This window comes from Microcebus murinus, chromosome 10 (genome assembly GCF_040939455.1).
Source record: "Microcebus murinus isolate Inina chromosome 10, M.murinus_Inina_mat1.0, whole genome shotgun sequence".
In the NCBI taxonomy this organism is placed as follows: Eukaryota; Metazoa; Chordata; class Mammalia; order Primates; family Cheirogaleidae; genus Microcebus; species Microcebus murinus.
Genome location: NC_134113.1, coordinates 55669798 through 55688200, shown reverse-complemented (window position 1 = coordinate 55688200; position 18403 = coordinate 55669798). Strand labels below are relative to the sequence as shown.

The following is an 18403-nucleotide window of genomic DNA, read 5'->3' as shown; positions in this document are numbered from 1 at the left end:
AAGGGGGGCTTTAGAGGAGAATTCATTTAGTCATTGAAGATCGTAGCTGAGGGTCTCCTTTCTTCCTTTTCAAAAGACTGCAGCGGCACCAAACTCGCTTTCCCAGAGTCCGCTACAGCAGAGCCGCCGCCTCCGAAGCTGTTTGCCTGCGGGCTTCGGCTTTGCTGCAATCACTGCCTCCAACTCCCGGCATGCCGTTGGGCGTGGGGCCGGCACGTAGACTCCATTTCCCAGGTTGCCCCGGGGCTCGGCCAGGACGTGCCGGCGCCTATAAGAGCCGGAGCGCTGCGGCCGGAGCCTATTGTTAGCCGGAGCCGGGGCGGTTCTGGGCTTCTGCTGCCGGGGACGCCCGAGTTGCCGGAGCCGCCCGCCCCACGCCGCCTGCCGGCCGTCCTGCCCACCTACCCTCCCTCCCCGCCCTGCCGCCCTGGGAGCTCCCCGACCGTCGCCGCGGGGCCCGGGACTCGCTCGATCCTCCCTCCTTCCTCCCCGGGCTAGGGCGGCGGCGGCAGCGGGGGCGGCAGCGACCATCACGGGAGGAGGCAGCTGCGGCGGGGCCGGTAATGGGCCTGGGGGTGTGGGGCGGAGGGTGCCGCCTCGTCCTTTCTCGGGGTCAGCCCTCGGGCGGTTGTGGAGGAGTGGTCAAGCCCAGAGCCGTGCAGATGGAGGGGTCAGAAGTGAGGGAGGCTCGGACCCGAGCGGCCGGGGGGCGGGGAGCTAGAGTGCCGCTGGGAAGGGACGGAGTCGGGAAGAGGCGTGGAGCCAGGGGCATCGAGGACGCGGGCCTGGACTGTGGGGGCAGCTCGGGGGACACTGATGGGCGGCCTGGAAGCCAGCAGGATTGCGGATGAAGGTTGAGTTCGGAATGGAGTGGATAATGATGTAGGATGGAGGAAAGTGAAGGAAGGGGAGGGGGAACAGAGGAAAATGTGGGAGGAGTGGTTGGGAATTTGTGAGTAGCAGGCAGGAAGGGATGAGGAAGGCTGGGTAGGGGCTGCAGATGATTAGAATGAGCGGGAAGGTTAGCAGGAATCTGAGCGAAATGGGCCGAGAGCCGAAGGATTCAGCAGGGGTGTTCGTTAAAGGGAACTGGTGACTTGACATGTCCCTTCAGCTCAGGTTCCAGATGTCTCCCATTTTCCCGGCGTTGTGTGGGAAAATGAAAGCATCACTTGCCCTGGTTGCTAGCTTGATCTTTTCACAGGCCCAAACACGCAGCCGACTACCATCCATCCCTTTTAGTGCTGTTTTCTTGATTCATCCTTTTAAAGGGGTTTTAGAGTGGCAATGTGATGCACAAACCGTTCTTCAATATGAAATGTTAGAAGTTATCCCCCAAAGACAACACTGTCCCCTTGACCTGCAGTTTTCAAGGTAAATCCATAGTTGATTCATATTTTTCCTTTTCTTTACCGGCTTTCTATCTTGCAAATCTCCAAAGCCAGGATGTTGGTGTGTGCCAGAGTTATAAATGACTGGATATCCTTGAGAGTTAATGCAGCATCATGTTCCAGTTCTCCCACAAAGATCTTGTGTCCTCCATACGATGGTAGTTTAGACATGGAAAACCAAATTCTAACCTTATGTTAGTCAATGGGTAAAAACCGGGGAGTAGGGGTGAGTGGAGGGTTTTCTTTAAATACCTCCCTTAAACTGGAGGGTTTCTCTTGAGTGCATTATAAGTTCATGATCCTAGTGATCACAAGGACATATGCATCTACGAAATTCATAGTATTTGAGAATCAACCATAGTATCTTGTAAAAGGAGAAACAGGGCAGGTCATCTTATTCAGGTTTATCATAACACTTAGCAGCAAGCCTTCCTTCCTCTAACCCAGCTACAGATGTGAGCCCTGCCGATCTTACTAGAGATTTTGGTCCTTTGACCTTTAAGCAGAAGGTTTCGTTCCTATTGAGTGGAGAGGCTTTCTCCTGTGAGATGTACCTTGTCTTATTATTTTGGACTCATTTTAAAAAGAGGCTTACATTACTTAACCTTTACAAATACATTCTTCCACAAAATTATTCCTGGGCAGGCCCTCTTGTTAGTCTCACATATGCTGGCTTTTTAAAATGTGTTTGTTTTGGTGGTTAGAGGAATCCTTACAGGCTTGAGAAAACTTAGATCTAGTATTAAAATACACACACACTGGTAGATCTGTTTTATTTGGTGCTAGCCTCATGTCTTTTATATGCCCTGGATCTGAACTATTTCATATACCTTTGGGAAATGTTCAGCAGAACCACTTGAGGAAAGAACATAAGGCATGTAGCCAGAAAGTCTCAGCTGACCTTTCATTTCATTGGCATTTAAAAACTTTTATTGCATTATTTTGCATTATTTTCTCCAAAACCATTTGTTGTTTGAGTTGGTCATTCTGACAGTTAACTGTCAGTTTTGACCTATATTTCCAGGCTCTCCTTGATTACTTACTTTGTATGTGTAAGTGCTTGGAGTATAACATGTAAGTGTATCATCTCCTGAACAGAGGCACTGATCCTCTACAATGAATAGTTGAGAGAGGTAGGAATGACTGATTTCTAGTTGTGGTTTGAAAGGAGATTAATTCGATGAATTGAAAAGTATGGAACCTATTCTAGTTGTTACTATTGCAAAGAAAGATTTCTTCAAGACACTGGAAGAGGATGGGAGGTTTCTTGATTGCCCAGTGAACATCTTTATCTAAAAGTCAGGTTCACACCAGAGAGTTGGACAGGGAGAGCTGGGTTGAAATTTAAATTTATATTCGTTATCAGGAATGGATAACAAATGGATTTTAAAAAAATAATGGAATTAATGTCAAAGAAAGTGATGCTAGCAGATGCTGGATAGGATGAAGAGAGCTAGAGCAGCGGAGTCTCCTTGAGGATTTTCCTGAGTGCCATCCCAGTTAATAGAATACTTAGATCGGAGGTCAACATGCACGTTAGTTACACCTATAGCTGTAGGTTTCTGATTACTCTCAGACAGCTTAAAGAAAACAGTTTTCTCCTAGGTGTCACATCTTTTTTCTTTCTTGATTTCTTACCTACCTCCTTCATTGCCCAGAAACCACTATTCTAGAAGTAAAAGTGGGGCAGACACAGAATAAAAGGAGAAGGGTAGAACCAGCAACCAGCAATCCTTACTGCACCCGAGTGCACAAAAAGTAACCTAAAGAGAAGGGCTACTCCTGAGGGCAACTGCGTTAAGATGATGGAGAGTTTTAGTAACAAAGATGATTTTGGACCAGACCCAAGCTTATGTGGGGCTTAAAGAGAAATATTGAAAGGAAACTCACACTACCAGAAGCAAAGGGACACCTGAGGAAACACAGGAGTGCATGCTTGCTTCCGGTCATAACTCCCTGATGCTTCCAGACCAAGGAAAAAGCCACTTGTCTAGGAGCAGCACTAACTGGAGCTCAGTTCAAACTGAAGTGGGACTTAAGCCCTTTCTGAGGAAGCAGGTTTTCAGCTCAGTCTGATTTCTCATGTAGTTGATAAGGTGTTTACTGAGGAGGAAAAATTAAATTCAGTGGTCAACATTATGTCTTTTTTTTTCATCCTATACACATAAGTCCTCAATTAAAAGGGGTTCCCCCACCCACAGTAGAATGGAATGAGAAATTTGATAGGTACCTTTAACACATTGATTGCCACACCAGAAAAAAAATTTTTTTCCTTGGGGCCACGGTGTTTTATTACAAAAATGAATAAAAACTTCAAAAGCAAAATGATTCTTTCTAATTTAATGAAAAATTTGTGGCCGGCCGTGGTGGCTCACGCCTGTAATCCTAGCACTCTGGGAGGTTGAGGCGGGCAGATTGCTCGAGGTCAGGAGTTCGAAACCAGCCTGAACAAGAGTGAGACCCCGTCTCTACTATAAATAGAAATTAATTGGCCAACTAATATATAGAGGAAAAAATTTGCCGGGCATGGTGGCACATGCCTGTATTCCCAGCTACTCGGCAGGCTGAGGCAGGAGGATTGCTTGAGCCCAGGAGTTTGAGGTTGCTGTGAGCTAGGCTGATGCCACGGCACTCACTCTAGCCTGGTCAACAAAGCGAGACTCTGTCTCAAAAAAAAAAAAAAATTGTTATTTTTTTTTTATTGTTTTCTTGGCGTGAGTTATATGCAACTTGAAAAATAGTTCAAGCAGCTCCCAAGGCAAAGAGACATGTGTGTTACATAGGCTTCATAAGGCCCTGGGCTCAAAACTAGTGTGAGTTAAATACAACTCACATGGCAGTTAATGTGTTAAACCTAGCTAAAATCTTTTTTTTTTTTATTATATATTTTTTAAAATATTTTTCACTTTCTTAATCCCCAATTCCAACTGAACTCCATCTAGCTAAAATCTTAACCCATAAAAAGCCCTTGGCTCTCTCCATCCTTACAGTGTCCTAAGAATGTGCCTTCTGATGGTAAAAGCAGTAGCCTGAAGAACAGAACTGATACTTTGGGCTTATTTTTAAATTTAATTACAATTCTTACCAAGTACTTGATTATTTTTTTTCCTCCCTGGCCAAATTTATTTTAGGAATGTGCTTGTCTGCGACCTGTGATGGTTGAGGTTTCTTAGGTACATCTTGTGACTTGAATGCAGAATTTGATGATGTCTGGATAGATTAGGAAATATGAAGTACTTATTAAGTCTGGTTGACTTTGTAGAGCTGATCTAAGAGCAGGCAAATCGCTAACAAAGAGACACAGTCCAGAAAAACAGCTCTGTAGCAGGCATCTCTTGACACCACAGTATATTCTGGGGAGCTGCTCTGCCGTAATGCAGCTCTGTCGTTCTGGGCAGTGTTGTTATTCCTGCTGCATAATTAGCAACTAGTGAGATCATAGTCTGGGGAGATTCTGGCATTACTGAGGCAGAGCAAGGGAAGCTTCTTTCCTCATCACACATGGCTCTGGCTCTGACAGCATTTCTGCTGAGCAGATTCATGCCCTTCTGGAACTTAAGTCCCAAGACAGAGAAGGAAAAAGATTTATACCTGGGAAATGGACTATCCATACTCCTCGGTTTTGTGAAGGCATGTTGAAAACACCGCTTGCTATATTGATGTAACCGGAGTAGACTGTCACTTCTTTTGTTATTTTCCCCTTGCTGGTTTCTTTACAGAGAGCAAAGATTGTAAAGATAGGTTTTCCTTGAACAGGATGATGATACACCAGATGAGCTGTATTTTATGGAGCGTATGAGATTGGGAAGGATTCTGGTTTTTGAAGCCAATGCAGATTCTTTAGTACCAAATTTGACCTTTGTAGGAGTCTGGTGAGATACTTTATTCTTGTGAAGATGTAGATAATGGGTTTTCTTGACTGCAGTGCCCTTCAAAATTGACAGCCTGAAGCTGTATTTCCCAAAGTGTGTTCCAAGAATTATTTGCCCACTAAGATACTTTGGAACAAACAGTGAGTTCCATAATCAGGTTTGTAGAAACACTACATTCTGTTTTCTCTCAGCCTTCACCATCCTCATCAGTATTATATAATAAGAGCCTCTAAGAGATTTTCCCATAAGCAGTTTTCTTTCTTTCTTTCTTTTTTTGAGTCAGAGTCTCACTCTGTTGCCTGGGCTAGAGTGCTGTGGCATCAGCCTAGCTCACAACAACCTCAAATTCCTGGGCTCAAGCGATCTTACTGCCTCACTCTCCCAAGTAGCTGGGACTACAGGCATGCGCCACCATGCCCGGCTCATTTTTTTCTATATATTTTTAGTTGGCCAATTAATTTCTTTCTATTTTTAGAGACGAGGTCTTGCTCTTGCTCAGGCTGGTCTCAAACACCGGACCTGGAGCGATCTGACCGCCTCAGCCTTCCAGAGTGCTAGGATTATAGGCGAGCCACTGTGCCTGGCCCCCATAAACAGTTTTCTAAACTCTTTTGACATAGCAGTCCTATATCCATGTGAAAGCTATAAATGTCCATGGAATTAATGTGTTTAAAGTACACAGTGAAATGTCAGGCTGTATTAATCTAGGAAAAATAATTGGGTCTAGTCTTGGTTTAGGCACAGCCTAATTCTGCTTTGGATCTCCAGTCCCTCCCACTAGTCCCTCGGAGAGCTTTCCTGTGTGATCAGAAGAATAGCTACTGTTATCCCTGGGTTAATGAAGCTTAGAGCCCAGCTGGATTGGAACCAAAGGCCTTCCCTCCACTGGGAAGGGTGCTGTTGCCACCCATCTCATTATTCTAAGAGTAACTGAGACTGGAGGGGCTGAAGGGAAACAAAAGTAGGAGAATGTTGGCTCAGTAGAGGAATGACTTAATGAGAAACCAGACATCAGTGCTAGGTCAGGTGCTTGCTTTCTTCAGTTAGAGAGCTGTGTGTTTAGACTTGGGAGGGATCTGGCTTCAGACAGGAATGCTGATTCCTCTTTTCCCCTGGGCAGAATCCTAATGCACCTGGCTAGCCGGTGGTGAGCAAGGGTTTTGGGGCCAACGTGGTGGGCTCCCCAAGGAAACCCCTTTGAAACCAATGGATGCATTCACGGGCTCGGGTCTCAAGAGGAAGTTTGATGATGTGGATGTGGGCTCATCAGTTTCCAACTCAGATGATGAGATCTCCAGCAGTGACAGTGCCGACAGCTGCGACAGCCTCAACCCTCCTACAACTGCCAGCTTCACACGTGAGTGAGCTGCTCCCCCGCCTGCACCCACATTCCCCAAGCATCAGAGGCCATGACAGCTCCTGAGAGAGCTTCCATCTAGCTTGGGGATTTGCCCTTAATCATAGTCTTTCTTTGCTCTTTGGAGGACCTTGTTGAGCCTTTGGAGGCTCAGTGGAGGCCTCCCACTGTGCCCAGCCCACTGTGCTCTAATATCATAAACTGGAGTCTGATTTAGTCTAGCTGATTTTACTTGTGTTGTGGTTTTTGGGTCCCCCGGAATGGGGCTGAATTAGACGGAAGAAGTCCAGGACTCTACCCTTCCCCCACCAGAGTCCCATACAGTTCCAGGAAATTGTAGCAATAGCAGGACATAAATGCTTACTGCCTAAACAACTGGGCAACTCCAGATTTATTTATTTAATTTTTTTTGAGACAGTCTTGCTCTGTTGCCCAGGCTTCATCCTAGCTCACTGCAGCTTCAAACTCCTGGGCTCAAGTGATCCTCCTGCCTCAGCCTCCAAAAGTAGCTGGAACTACAGGTGTGTGCCACCATGCTCAGCTAAATTTTCTATTTTTTTTATAGAGATGGGGTCTCATTCTTGCTCAGGCTAGTCTCAAACTCCTGGCCTAAAGCAGTCCTCCTGCCTTGGCCTCCCAAAGTGCTAGGGTGAGCCACTGTGTGAGCCACTGTGCCCAGCCCAGATTTTTAAATTAAGGCTCGATTAGTTCTTGGAAAGAACATCTGATACTATAGATCAGGGGTTGCCCATGGGCCAAATCTGGCCCACTGCCTGTTTTTTTGTTGTTGTTGTTGTTTTTTTGAGACAGAGTCTCACTTTGTTGCTCAGGCTAGAGTGAGTGCCGTGGCGTCAGCCTAGCTCACAGCAACCTCAAACTCCTGGGCTTGAGTGATCCTTCTGCCTCAGCCTCCCGAGTAGCTGGGACTACAGGCATGTGCCACCATGCCCGGCTAATTTTTTTTATATATATCAGTTGGCCAATTAATTTCTTTCTATTTATAGTAGAGACGAGGTCTTGCTCTTGCTCAGGCTGGTTTTGAACTCCTGACCTTGAGCAATCCACCCGCCTCGGCCTCCCAAGAGCTAGGATTACAGGCGTGAGCCACAGCGCCCGGCCTGCACTGCCTGTTTTTATAAATAAAGTTTTATTGGAACATGGTGATACACCCATTGTCTATGATTACTTTCATGCTACAGTGGCAGAGTTGAGTTGTTACAACAAAGACCTCATAGCCCTTAAAGCCTAAAGTATTTACTGAATGGCTCTTTATAGAAAAAGTTTGCCATCCCCTGCTATAGATCAATACTATCCAGTAGAATTTTCTGTTATGATAGAAATGTTCAGTATTACAGCTCTTTTGGAATTTGTCTAGCAGGTTTTCCAGTTTTCACGAGAAAACACCCCTTCCCCCACAATGTCTACATTGTCCAGTGGTAGCCATTAGCTATATGTGGCTATTGAGCACTTGAAATGTGGCCAGTGTAACTGAGGAGCTGAATTTTTAATTTTATTTCGTTTTAATTAACTTAAATTGCCACATGTGGCTAGTAGCTACTGTATTTGACAGTAAAACTATAGATTGTCATATCCTGAAGAGATTACCTAGAGGTCTTCACAGTTGGTGTCTCAAAATAGATTTTGTAGTCATCAGTTTAGATGAAGTCAGTCTGGAGGCAGTGGTATGAACCAGCTGAGGTTCAAGGTCCTTTCCAACTGTGCATTTATGATTTGAAAATATTAGAAAGTTCTCCAGATATAGGGAGCACATTTTGGGGAAGAGTTGAAAGCCTAGTGGATGAGAAAGAGCCAAGTCCCCAAACAGGCCATCTCTGGGTTAACAATGCCTATCTGTGCTCCCTTCTCAGCCACATCCATCCTGAAGCGGCAGAAGCAGCTGCGGAGGAAGAACGTACGCTTTGATCAGGTGACTGTGTACTACTTTGCACGGCGCCAGGGTTTCACCAGTGTGCCCAGCCAGGGTGGTAGCTCTCTGGGCATGGCCCAGCGCCATAACTCCGTACGCAGCTACACACTCTGTGAGTTTGCTCAAGAGCAGGAGGTGAACCATCGAGAGATTCTTCGTGAGCACCTGAAGGAAGAGAAACTCCATGCCAAGAAAATGAAGGTGCCTAAGGGTTCTGGGGTTTGGTGCTTTCATATGCTAGGATAAAGTAGGAAACCATCTAGGTTCATTGATCTTTGATTTGACTGTTGTTCTGGGTATGTAGAGATTCCAAATCTTTCTAATGAAAAGTCTCAGATTTGGAATCAAATCTATCTGAGATTTCTTTCTTTTCATCTGGCAGGGGAGTCTAGCAGATACAACAAAATGGGCTTTCCTAGAATCCCCCCTCTCCATGCCCTACCCCACCCCAGTTTTGTTTTTTAAAGTTTACAATGTGAATATCTAAAGGCATTCAGGTCTACCACCCCTGGAACCCAAAGAAGCACAATTAATTTTCTGTTCCTTGTCAATTGATTGTCTCTTGCACTGATACACAGAAAAAGTTTAGGATCTTTCATGTTCTCTGAAAGGATCCTGCTGTTTGTATAACCTTCATCACCCTTAGGTGATACTCTTCTAGGTGCAAACTACAGCATTATCAAATAGTTACTTAGACTTGTGTAACACTGTGCCTATCAACTGATACACAGCAATAGCTCTTCAAGTTTAGGAGAAAGGGGCTGGGAGAAGACTCAACTCAAATGGCTCTTTACAGCCACCTTGTTGCTATCAGCACTGTTTGACACTCCACAGTCCTCAAAAATTTTCCCCAGAATTCCTAGATCCAAATTTGCTTTAACACTGCTTTAAGCCTGGCCAAGTTTCTTCTGGGCCCAAAGCATGCTGATCCACATTAAAATAGGTGGCTGCATTATTTCCAGGGCTATGGGTGACACACACCAGAATGTGGTAGAGTTGAAGAACTGGTGGCAAAGGGTGTAGGCTGACCAGATCTCATTCCTTTCTCTCTTTGAGAGCTCTGTGTCTACTTCCCTCAGTCTGCTCCTAAAGCCCTACACCTGTTTTCCTTACTAGACTGACATTCAGGCATCCTTTCTTCTGTCTTGAGGAATTCCATCACTGACCCTGTCACCTTCCAGCTGCTATAGCAACAGCTGGGCAAATAAACACTGTTCTCATCAATTGCAGTGAAGGCATTCTTCCCTTTCCCTAGAAGAAAACTCCTCTCTCCTAAATCTGGTAGAGGAATATTGTCCTGTTCTATGCCCCTTCCTTGTAGAAATTCTAGGGACAAAGCCAGGCAAACCCAAGACTGAAGTATTTATTATTTCTGTTATTAGCAAGGATTCCTATTTCTTAGCAAGATATTTAGTGAACACCAGCAGTGGTGGCATCTAATACATCTTTGTACCTCAAAGGAAACCCTTGCTTTACCATCCCTAGTTTACTCTTTTTTCAGAACTTTTTTGCTGTGAGCTAGGCTGACGCCATGGCACTCACTCTAGCCTGGGCAACAAGGCGAAACTCCGTCTCAAAAAAAAAAAAAAAGGGCCGGGCGTGGTGGCTCACGCTTGTAATCCTAGCACTCTGGGAGGCCAAGGCTGGCGGATTGCTCAAGGTCAGGAGTTCAAAACCAGCCTGAGTGAGACCCTGTCTCTACTATAAAAATAGAAAGAAATTAATTGGCCAACTAATATATATATATAAAATTAGCCGGGCATGGTGGCGCGTGCCTGTAGTCCCAGCTACTTGGGAGGCTGAGGCAGGAGGATTGCTTGAGCCCAGGAGTTTGAGGTTGCTGTGAGCTAGGCTGACACCACGGCACTCACTCTAGCCTGGGCAACAAAGCGAGACTCTGTCTCAAAAAAAAAAAAAAAAAAAAATTTTTTTCTTATCTTTAGCATTCTCTAACCAGGTGTGGTGGCATGCCTATAGTTCCAGTACTCAGGACTGAGGCAGGAAGATCACTGGAGCCCAGGAGTTTGAGGTTGCTGTGAGCTATGATGACGCCACTGCACTCTAGCCGGGCCACAGAGTGAGACCCTGTCTCAAAAAAAAAAAAATATATATATATGTATGTATGTGTGTATACATATATTTTTTTCCCATATCTTTCATATGTCATCTAATGTTTGTTTTCTTTTTAGATTATTGTTCTAGTAGCTGTTTGGTGCTTTGCAGCTTTAGTTACCTATAATTTTAAAAATATTTTTATTATTATTATTTGTATTTTGGCCTTTTATCCATTTGGAATTCATTATCATTAGGAATCTTTTTTCCCCTAAGAATATCCAGTTGTCCCAATACCATTTAATGACTAGAAGACTCTTTCCTTATTGATGTGAAATGCCATTTCTGTCATGATGTATTAAATTCTCATATATACCTGTATGAGTTTCTTTCTTTTGCATCTCTAACCTCTTTTCTTTTAGAGGACAGCAGGAGGGAGGGTGCTTAGGAGGAGGCCAACCCTGGTGACATAGACAGGAGCAATCCTAAGGTCTACAGAAAGGCCCCTTGTTGTTGGCCTGCCTGGTACACAAATAGACTAGGGAACCCCCACAAGTCCTTCTCTCTTCTTTTCTCTACTACCTCCCCCTAAAACAAATCAACAAACTAAAAATCCAGGTGTGTAGCTTATTACCCAGGTCTGTTGCATCACATCTCTCCCAGGAGTTGTTCCTTTCCCAGCACTACCGAGGTTGTCTGATGAAATAAACCAAAGGCTCCAGTCACTTGGCTTTCCTCCTGCTAGCGGCTTCCAGAGCCCCAGGGATTATGAGGCCTCATTTTCTTTACCTGAATTTTCTAGTGAGTTTTCAGAACTCATTCAGCCATAGATTGTCTTCCGTCTGTCCTTCCACTGAGATTCTCTTCTTGGCTTGCTGGCCATCTCAGCCCAGAGAACCCAGATTTCTGCCTGTAAATAGTATACTCAGTATTATTTATACCACCCGACCTCTCATACAGCTTTTCTTTGAAGTCAAATAAAAAAGGATTAGAAAGGAGAAAGAATACATTTCTTCTAAGCCCTGGGCCAGAATTGAGGGCATTCTTTAATAACTGTTAATAATTTGCTTTTTTCTCCTCCCAATAAAATGAAGCTCTTTGGTGCATGCACAGGTAATTGTTCACACTATGGAGATTCAGGTTCACTGGGGAAGACCTGGTAGCCTTGTACTGTACTTTAATTTACACTTTTTCCAAGAAGGTAGTTTGGGATTCTATAGGCCACAAGTTGAAGGGTGTTTTTCAAGGTTATCTATATATTGAAGGAACAACCAGCCATTCGTATACCTTTTCCTCCCTGTGCTAGAAGGCAAGTGAGTCTAAATTAAGGGAGACATATATGGGAATGGAGGGTATGTTTGTGGGAACAGATTATCATCTAGGAGGGAGGATGAGATGGATTTTTGAGACACTTGGACCCAGAAAGGTGATGTCCTTTGTGTTGACAGGGTGATACTTCATAAAATTTCCTATCTTCCCACTTGATTTACTGCCTTCGCCTGCATGCTATTCATGTGGTAACCGCTGGTTACATATGGCTATTAAAATTAAATCAAATTAAAAATTCAGTTTTTCAGTTGCCACATTTCTAGTGCTCAGTAGCCACATGTGTTCTTCCCATCTTTCCAGAAAGTTCAATGGACAGTGCTGCTATAGATGATCACTGGGAGGTTCGTGTTGCCAGTGCTCAAGAGACTAACCTTTCCTGTCACTTGGCAGCTGACCAAGAATGGGACGGTGGAGTCTGTGGAGGCTGATGGCCTGACGCTGGATGATGTTTCAGATGAAGATATCGATGTGGAAAACGTGGAGGTGGATGATTACTTCTTCCTGCAGCCTCTGCCCACCAAACGGCGACGGGCCCTGCTCAGGGCTTCTGGGGTCCACCGTATTGACGCTGAAGAGAAGCAAGAACTTCGAGCCATCCGCCTGTCACGGGAAGAGTGTGGTTGTGACTGTCGACTGTATTGTGACCCAGAAGCGTGTGCCTGTAGCCAGGCTGGAATTAAATGCCAGGTCGGTCCAAGTTGGCTGGAGATGGTATGTCTACACCAGGGCCAGGGGTGTGTTGTGGGTGCCAGTGAATGTGGGAGGCTGCCCTTCCAGGGCTGGATTCCCCATGGCTGTGAACACGTCCCAGTTCCACAAACCTCCTCCACCAACAAAGAAAACCAGCATGACAGGATTCTTAGGCTGTGGAGAGACCTATTATCTTTTTTGATTCATACCTCAGAGGTGACAAGCAGCAGCTGCCAGCACAGGGAAGAGCAGGAGTTAGTATGTTTAACGTTTAATAACTGTTCCTTAAATACTGACGTATTCCTTGACACAAAAGGGAGCAGGGAAAGGAGGTGGCCCTATGGATTCTGTCTGTAAACACCATTCACAGTACCTCAACTCCAATTTTGTAGGAATCAAAATAGTTTTCAGAGTCTGTAATTCAGGATCAGACTTTGCCTGGCAGAGCCTAAATCCAGTTTCCTGAAAGATAGAAAGTATTATCCCCTCATTGGCCTTCTGACCAGGGACAGTTTAGAAGACACATTTCCACTGAAAACAGCAATACCATCCCAAAGGATGAAATTGGTCTGGAATGTATAAACTGAGGACGTGGATGCTGAGTCCTGGTGGTTGGATTTTTCCTAACCAACCTTTTCTTTCTTTTATCTAGGTAGCAAATAGCTATAGCAGATCTACTAAGTATTGCTTTACAGACTTAAGTCCCATAATGGATCACTCTGTTATACATAGATGGGAGAACATTCCTAAGAATTGGTAGAAATGGAGTGGAGATTTCTATAAGTCGATATCATAAAAAGACACTGTGTATTTGTACATGTTTATTTTTAATTTTTATTTTTTGGTGTGTGTGTGTGTGTTTTCCCTGTTTGGAATATGAAAGAGATAAAGAGGTAGAAAGCATCTCCCTTCCAGATATCCCTGGTCTGTAAGTTAATTATCTTCATAACTGCTTCAGAACTAAACCACTCAACCCTCAGGGAAAAGCAAGCAGGCGGTAAAAAGCTGCCCATTACTTGTTTGCGTCTGCGTTCTAGGCACCTGTGCTTAGTTTCTCCAGAATGTATTGCTTTGGACTAGCAAGACCTACTCATGCTCCCATGCCTGTCATTGCAGGAGGCCATAGGCTTGGGCCCCCACCTTTTGTTGTCTCAGTAAACCAGGTAAGTTCCAGAAAAGTCTCTGAGGCACATAAATTTCTTCTGTGAGAACTGTCAGCATTCAGAGAGGTATTTCTGGACCTTTTAGCCAGAAGGACCATTTGGTGTGATTTTTGTGTAATTTTTATTTAGAAGAAGAAACAAAGCCCTAGAGAGAAATGACTCTCTTGAGGTCACACCACTAATTAATGGCTGAGCTGGAACTGAAATGCAAGTGGTCTGGTAACTACCGTCTAGTGCTCTGTGAGCTCACACTGCATGCTGTTTTTAATTGGTTGCTTTTCTTCTTATAAGACCTAAAATCCCACTGCCTGTGTTTGCCAGCTAATGTCTTCTAACTCCATTGTCAGATCTGTTGGTCTCATCTTGCCTCAACCTCCTTGTCCCGCTCCTTCAGGTGGATCGCATGTCCTTTCCCTGTGGCTGCTCCCGGGATGGCTGTGGGAACATGGCTGGGCGTATCGAGTTTAATCCGATCCGGGTCCGGACTCATTACCTCCACACCATCATGAAGCTGGAGCTGGAGAGCAAGCGGCAGGTGAGCCGCCCGGCAGCCGCAGACGAGGAGTCCTCACCCTTGGCCAGCTGCAGCCTGACAGGAGCACAGGGCTCCGAGACGCAGGACTTCCAGGAGTTCATTGCTGAGAATGAGACAGCAGTGATGCACCTGCAGAGTGCAGAGGAACTAGAGCGGCTCAAGGCAGAGGAAGACTCCAGTGGCTCTAGTGCCAGCCTGGACTCAAGCATTGAGAGCCTGGGGGTGTGTATCCTGGAGGAGCCCCTTGCTGTCCCTGAAGAGCTGTGCCCAGGCCTTACCGCCCCCATTCTCATCCAGGCTCAGCTGCCCCCGGGCTCCTCTGTCCTGTGTTTTGCTGATAACTCAGACCACCCAACTGCCTCCACGGTGAACAACCCATCCTACTTGAACAGTGGGCCCCTGGTCTATTATCAGGTGGAGCAGAGGCCCGTCTTGGGAGTGAAAGGAGAGCCTGGTACAGAAGAAGGCCCAGCCTCTTTCCCCAAGGAGAAGGATCTGAGTGTCTTCTCTCTCCCTGTTACCTCACTGATGGCTTGTAGCCCCACAGACCCAGCTGCCCTCTGTAAATCAGAGGTGGGGAAAACGTCCACTCTAGAAGCGCTATTGCCTGAAGATTGTAACTCCAAGGAGCCTGAGAATGAAGACTTCCGCCCCTCTTGGTCCCCCTCAAACCTTCCTTTCTGCACGGACAGCAAAGAGGGCTGTGGGGTGGAGAAGACCTCACAGCAGAGTGAGGATCGGCCCCCCGAAGATCCTTCCCTAGAACTCCCTCTGGCAGTGTGACATGGGGATGGAGATGCTGCCTTTTCCCGTTCTCTATTTATTCCCTTATTTTATCTAATGCCATTTCAAAACAAAACTGTAGAAGCAGCTGCTGCTCCCATGGTATTTTATTGAGGTCTTTGGGGAATGGGTGGGAAAGGAGTATTTGTACAAGTATTTTTTAAAAGGGAAATGGTACCATGGAGACCAGCCCCGGCTTGATCCGGGGATAGAGTCTTGGGGCAGAGGAGGCTGCCTGTGTAGTGCTGAATACTGAGCTTTCTGGGCCATTTGGAACAAAGAATTAGGATCTCACAGGAGAAGCTGAGTAATTCAAGCAGCTATTCTTTATGTAGGGACCAGAACATGAGAATTTAAACAGCATGGCAAAGCCCTTTCTTTTTTCCTGAGCTCCAGATGGGGTACAAGCTCATTTTTCTCAGTGGTTACTCTTGATATCCCATTTTGGTGTATCATAATACTGCAATTGGAAAATGTCACCTGGTTGAATCTAGAGGAGGGGGGTGGAAAGGTCTCTGCTTCTATACAAGACCTCCAGGATTTATAAAAATTTAACCTGCCTTTTTCCAACCCTCCTGTTTGGTAAATAAGTTACTATTTGACATGTTAGGTGTTCTCTGACCTGTTCCCCACACTGGGGATTCCTGGTCTGTAACTTGAATTGTTTCTTTCACATGTTCTTAGGTACTAGAGTTAAACTTGTCTATTTGTCTTTTTGCCCCTCCATCCTTTTTCCTTTGGAGAAAAAGAGCTAGATTGTCTGGGGATATGGTATAAAGAGCCCGAGTCTTCCGTACGTGTCTGACGCTAGCTGCGTCAGGCAGCTCTAGGCTGGGGCTCGCCCATCCCACAGGAGGGCTATGTGGAACATTAACTGTGTCCAAAGGAGGCAGCAGGAACAGGCTGCTGTCTGCAAAGATGACTTTATTTGTGCCATGCTTGCTTTTTCACCCAGGTTTTTTTCCCTCTTTGGGAGATCTGAGCTTTAATGGAATGTAGGATATGGCAATCTAAGGTCACCAACTAGTTTCTGTTCTTTTCTGTATCTACCCTTGTCCTTCTTGGATATTCAAGGTTAGAGAGTTCTTACAAGCCAGTGTAAGTTCAACCCCAAGAATTGCAAATGTCTATTGGGCCCCTCCATCGTGATGATATAAAAAAATTGGAAGCCAAATTCTTAACGTTCCAAAGGATTCAAGTTCTGATTATAACCTCTGATGTCTATAGAATGGAACTCAAACTGAGTTAAATTCAGTTCTTACCTCTGTCAGAAGAGATACTATGTCCAGCTTATTTTCCAAGATCTGCTCCATTCAACACCACTGATTTTTTTAAACTAACAAAGTTATCTCTGCCTCTGTGTTAAAATGGAGGCAGTGAGGAACAAAACACTATTCTCTAGCACTCTTTATACCACGCTTCACTTCCGGTATGGCTTATTAACCAGAAAAGAAAAAAGTGAAAAACTTTTGTGTGTGTGGGGAGATAACTATTTGTACTTATCTTACTCATAAAGCCTTTTCTTATGGGCTATGAAGGCCCTGGTGTCTTAAAGCAACCTTTGTGTATGTCACAGCAGCCTGAAAGGCCTTGTACTTAATACACATACATTTTTCAGCCCATTCTGCCTTTCCTATTCATTCCTGTTTCTGCTTGGTTTTATGTTTGGAGGGAAGTTCTTAATTAAGTACATAGGTTCTTATCTCTCCCCAAGCCCTAGCCTCATAAAACAGAGTTGAGAGTCTTAAGTACCTGAGATGTAGACATTATCCAGAACTCAGCTACACTCCCCTACTGGTAGGGCTACCCTCAAATACAAGTACTGAAGCTTAATTGGGAATTTAGCTTGTGGAGAAAAGAATCTTTGAAATATTGTCAGAAGAAAAGGATGAACTTGACATATTTCCTCCAAAGTAAGGCTCTAGCTTAATCTAAGAAGGAGATTCCAGCTGCTCAGTAGGTAAGGGACACATTAGCCTTTGGGATCAAACCAGGAATATCAATCTGTAATTATTAAACTCATTGCCATGAGATATTGGATATTCTGAAAAACTGTATTTCCTAATCTAAGTCCATCCCTTCGTTAACTCTACAATTCTGACTCATACCAATCCTAAACTGTTGAATGCTAAATATTAACATTTAGCATTAACTGTCTTGTCAAGCAAAGGGCCTTTTTATAACCTAGTCCATCTCATTTCTGGTGCTACCTGAGTTGGACAGAATTCTAGCTCATGGTTGCTAGGAAAGCTAGGCCTCTGATCATAGAAGCAGATAGCTTCAGTTCCACTCAGTCTAGGCCTTGATAAAAGGAATGACTCTTATTACTGCAATTCTTAATTTTCCAATATTCCTTCTCACATACTGTACACAAGTAGTATTTTCAATGTGAATCCAAAGCTTGTCTGGTTCTCTGAAAACAAATTTTTTTTTGCCCTTTAGGTTCTTTACATTGTGATAATGCTGTATTTAAAGAGAATATTTAAATGTAATATTAAAGAAATATTCAAAAGAATGGTGTTTTATTCTTTATCTTGGCGGGCTACAATTTAGTTACTTACTAGAGAAAGGATACTTGTCCAGCTTTGTATATAAAACTTAATTAGGTCAGTTAGGAATTAATGTTAACAGTAGGAACATTTTGTGTTAGAAAAATAGAATATTCTCTTTGAAGCACCAAGACCTAGACTTGCTTCATCTGCCCTTGCTTCATCTGTTCCTCTTCAGTTGAAGCAGGCCTTGCTCTTGTCCTGTTGGAGCTCTGCCCCCTCTGTAGCCCCTACTCTTGGGTCCCATTTTCTCATTCCTTTAACTTTTATTTAATCTTTTTTTGGAGATAGGTTCTCACTCTGTTTCCTGGGCTACAGTGCAGTGGCATCATAGCTCACAGCAACCTCAAATTCCTGGGCTAAAGCAGGAGGACTGCTTGAGTAGCTGAGACTACAGGCATACACCACCATGCCCAGCTAATTTTTCTATTTTTAGTAGAGACGGGGTCTCGCTCTTGCCCAGGCTGGTCTTGAACTCCTGACTTCAAGCAATCCTCCCACCTAGGGCCTCCCAAAGTGCTGGGATTATAGGCATAAGTCCCATGCCCGGCCCCCATTAATTTTATATCTAAGACATTCTCCCTATAGTTACCACCATAAAATGTCCAGTAAGATCAACTTCAAATTAGTTCCTTCAAAACTTCCATCCCATCAGAAGGTTCTACTTCAAATAATTAAATCCCCATTAGTTAGGTTATATTAGTCTTGTAAAAGGAGATTTAATAAAATTATTAAATGATACATAAGTAATTTTC

The 18403-nt window shown here is 44.5% G+C and overlaps 1 protein-coding gene and 1 non-coding gene across 3 annotated transcripts; both read left to right on the top strand.

Annotated features, from left to right (window-relative positions):
* The first annotated feature begins 283 nt into the window (after positions 1 to 283).
* Positions 284 to 18352, top strand: CSRNP2 (cysteine and serine rich nuclear protein 2). Of its 2 annotated transcripts, XM_012762402.2 has the most exons (5): positions 284 to 560; positions 6384 to 6620; positions 8489 to 8748; positions 12319 to 12615; positions 14176 to 18352. In XM_012762402.2, exons 2-5 carry the CDS (start codon positions 6470 to 6472, stop codon positions 15097 to 15099), a joined length of 1632 nt encoding a protein of 543 aa, XP_012617856.1. In that variant the 5' UTR covers positions 284 to 560; positions 6384 to 6469; the 3' UTR covers positions 15100 to 18352. The 2 variants fall into 2 exon arrangements, with proteins under 2 accessions (XP_012617856.1, XP_075863381.1); XM_076007266.1 differs by lacking the exon at positions 284 to 560 and having other exon boundaries at positions 4336 to 6620.
* On the top strand, positions 7965 to 8028 carry LOC142873578 (U7 small nuclear RNA). The gene has a single exon (XR_012921581.1). It is a non-coding gene; the product is annotated as a U7 small nuclear RNA (small nuclear RNA).
* Positions 18353 to 18403: the final 51 nt, after the last annotated feature.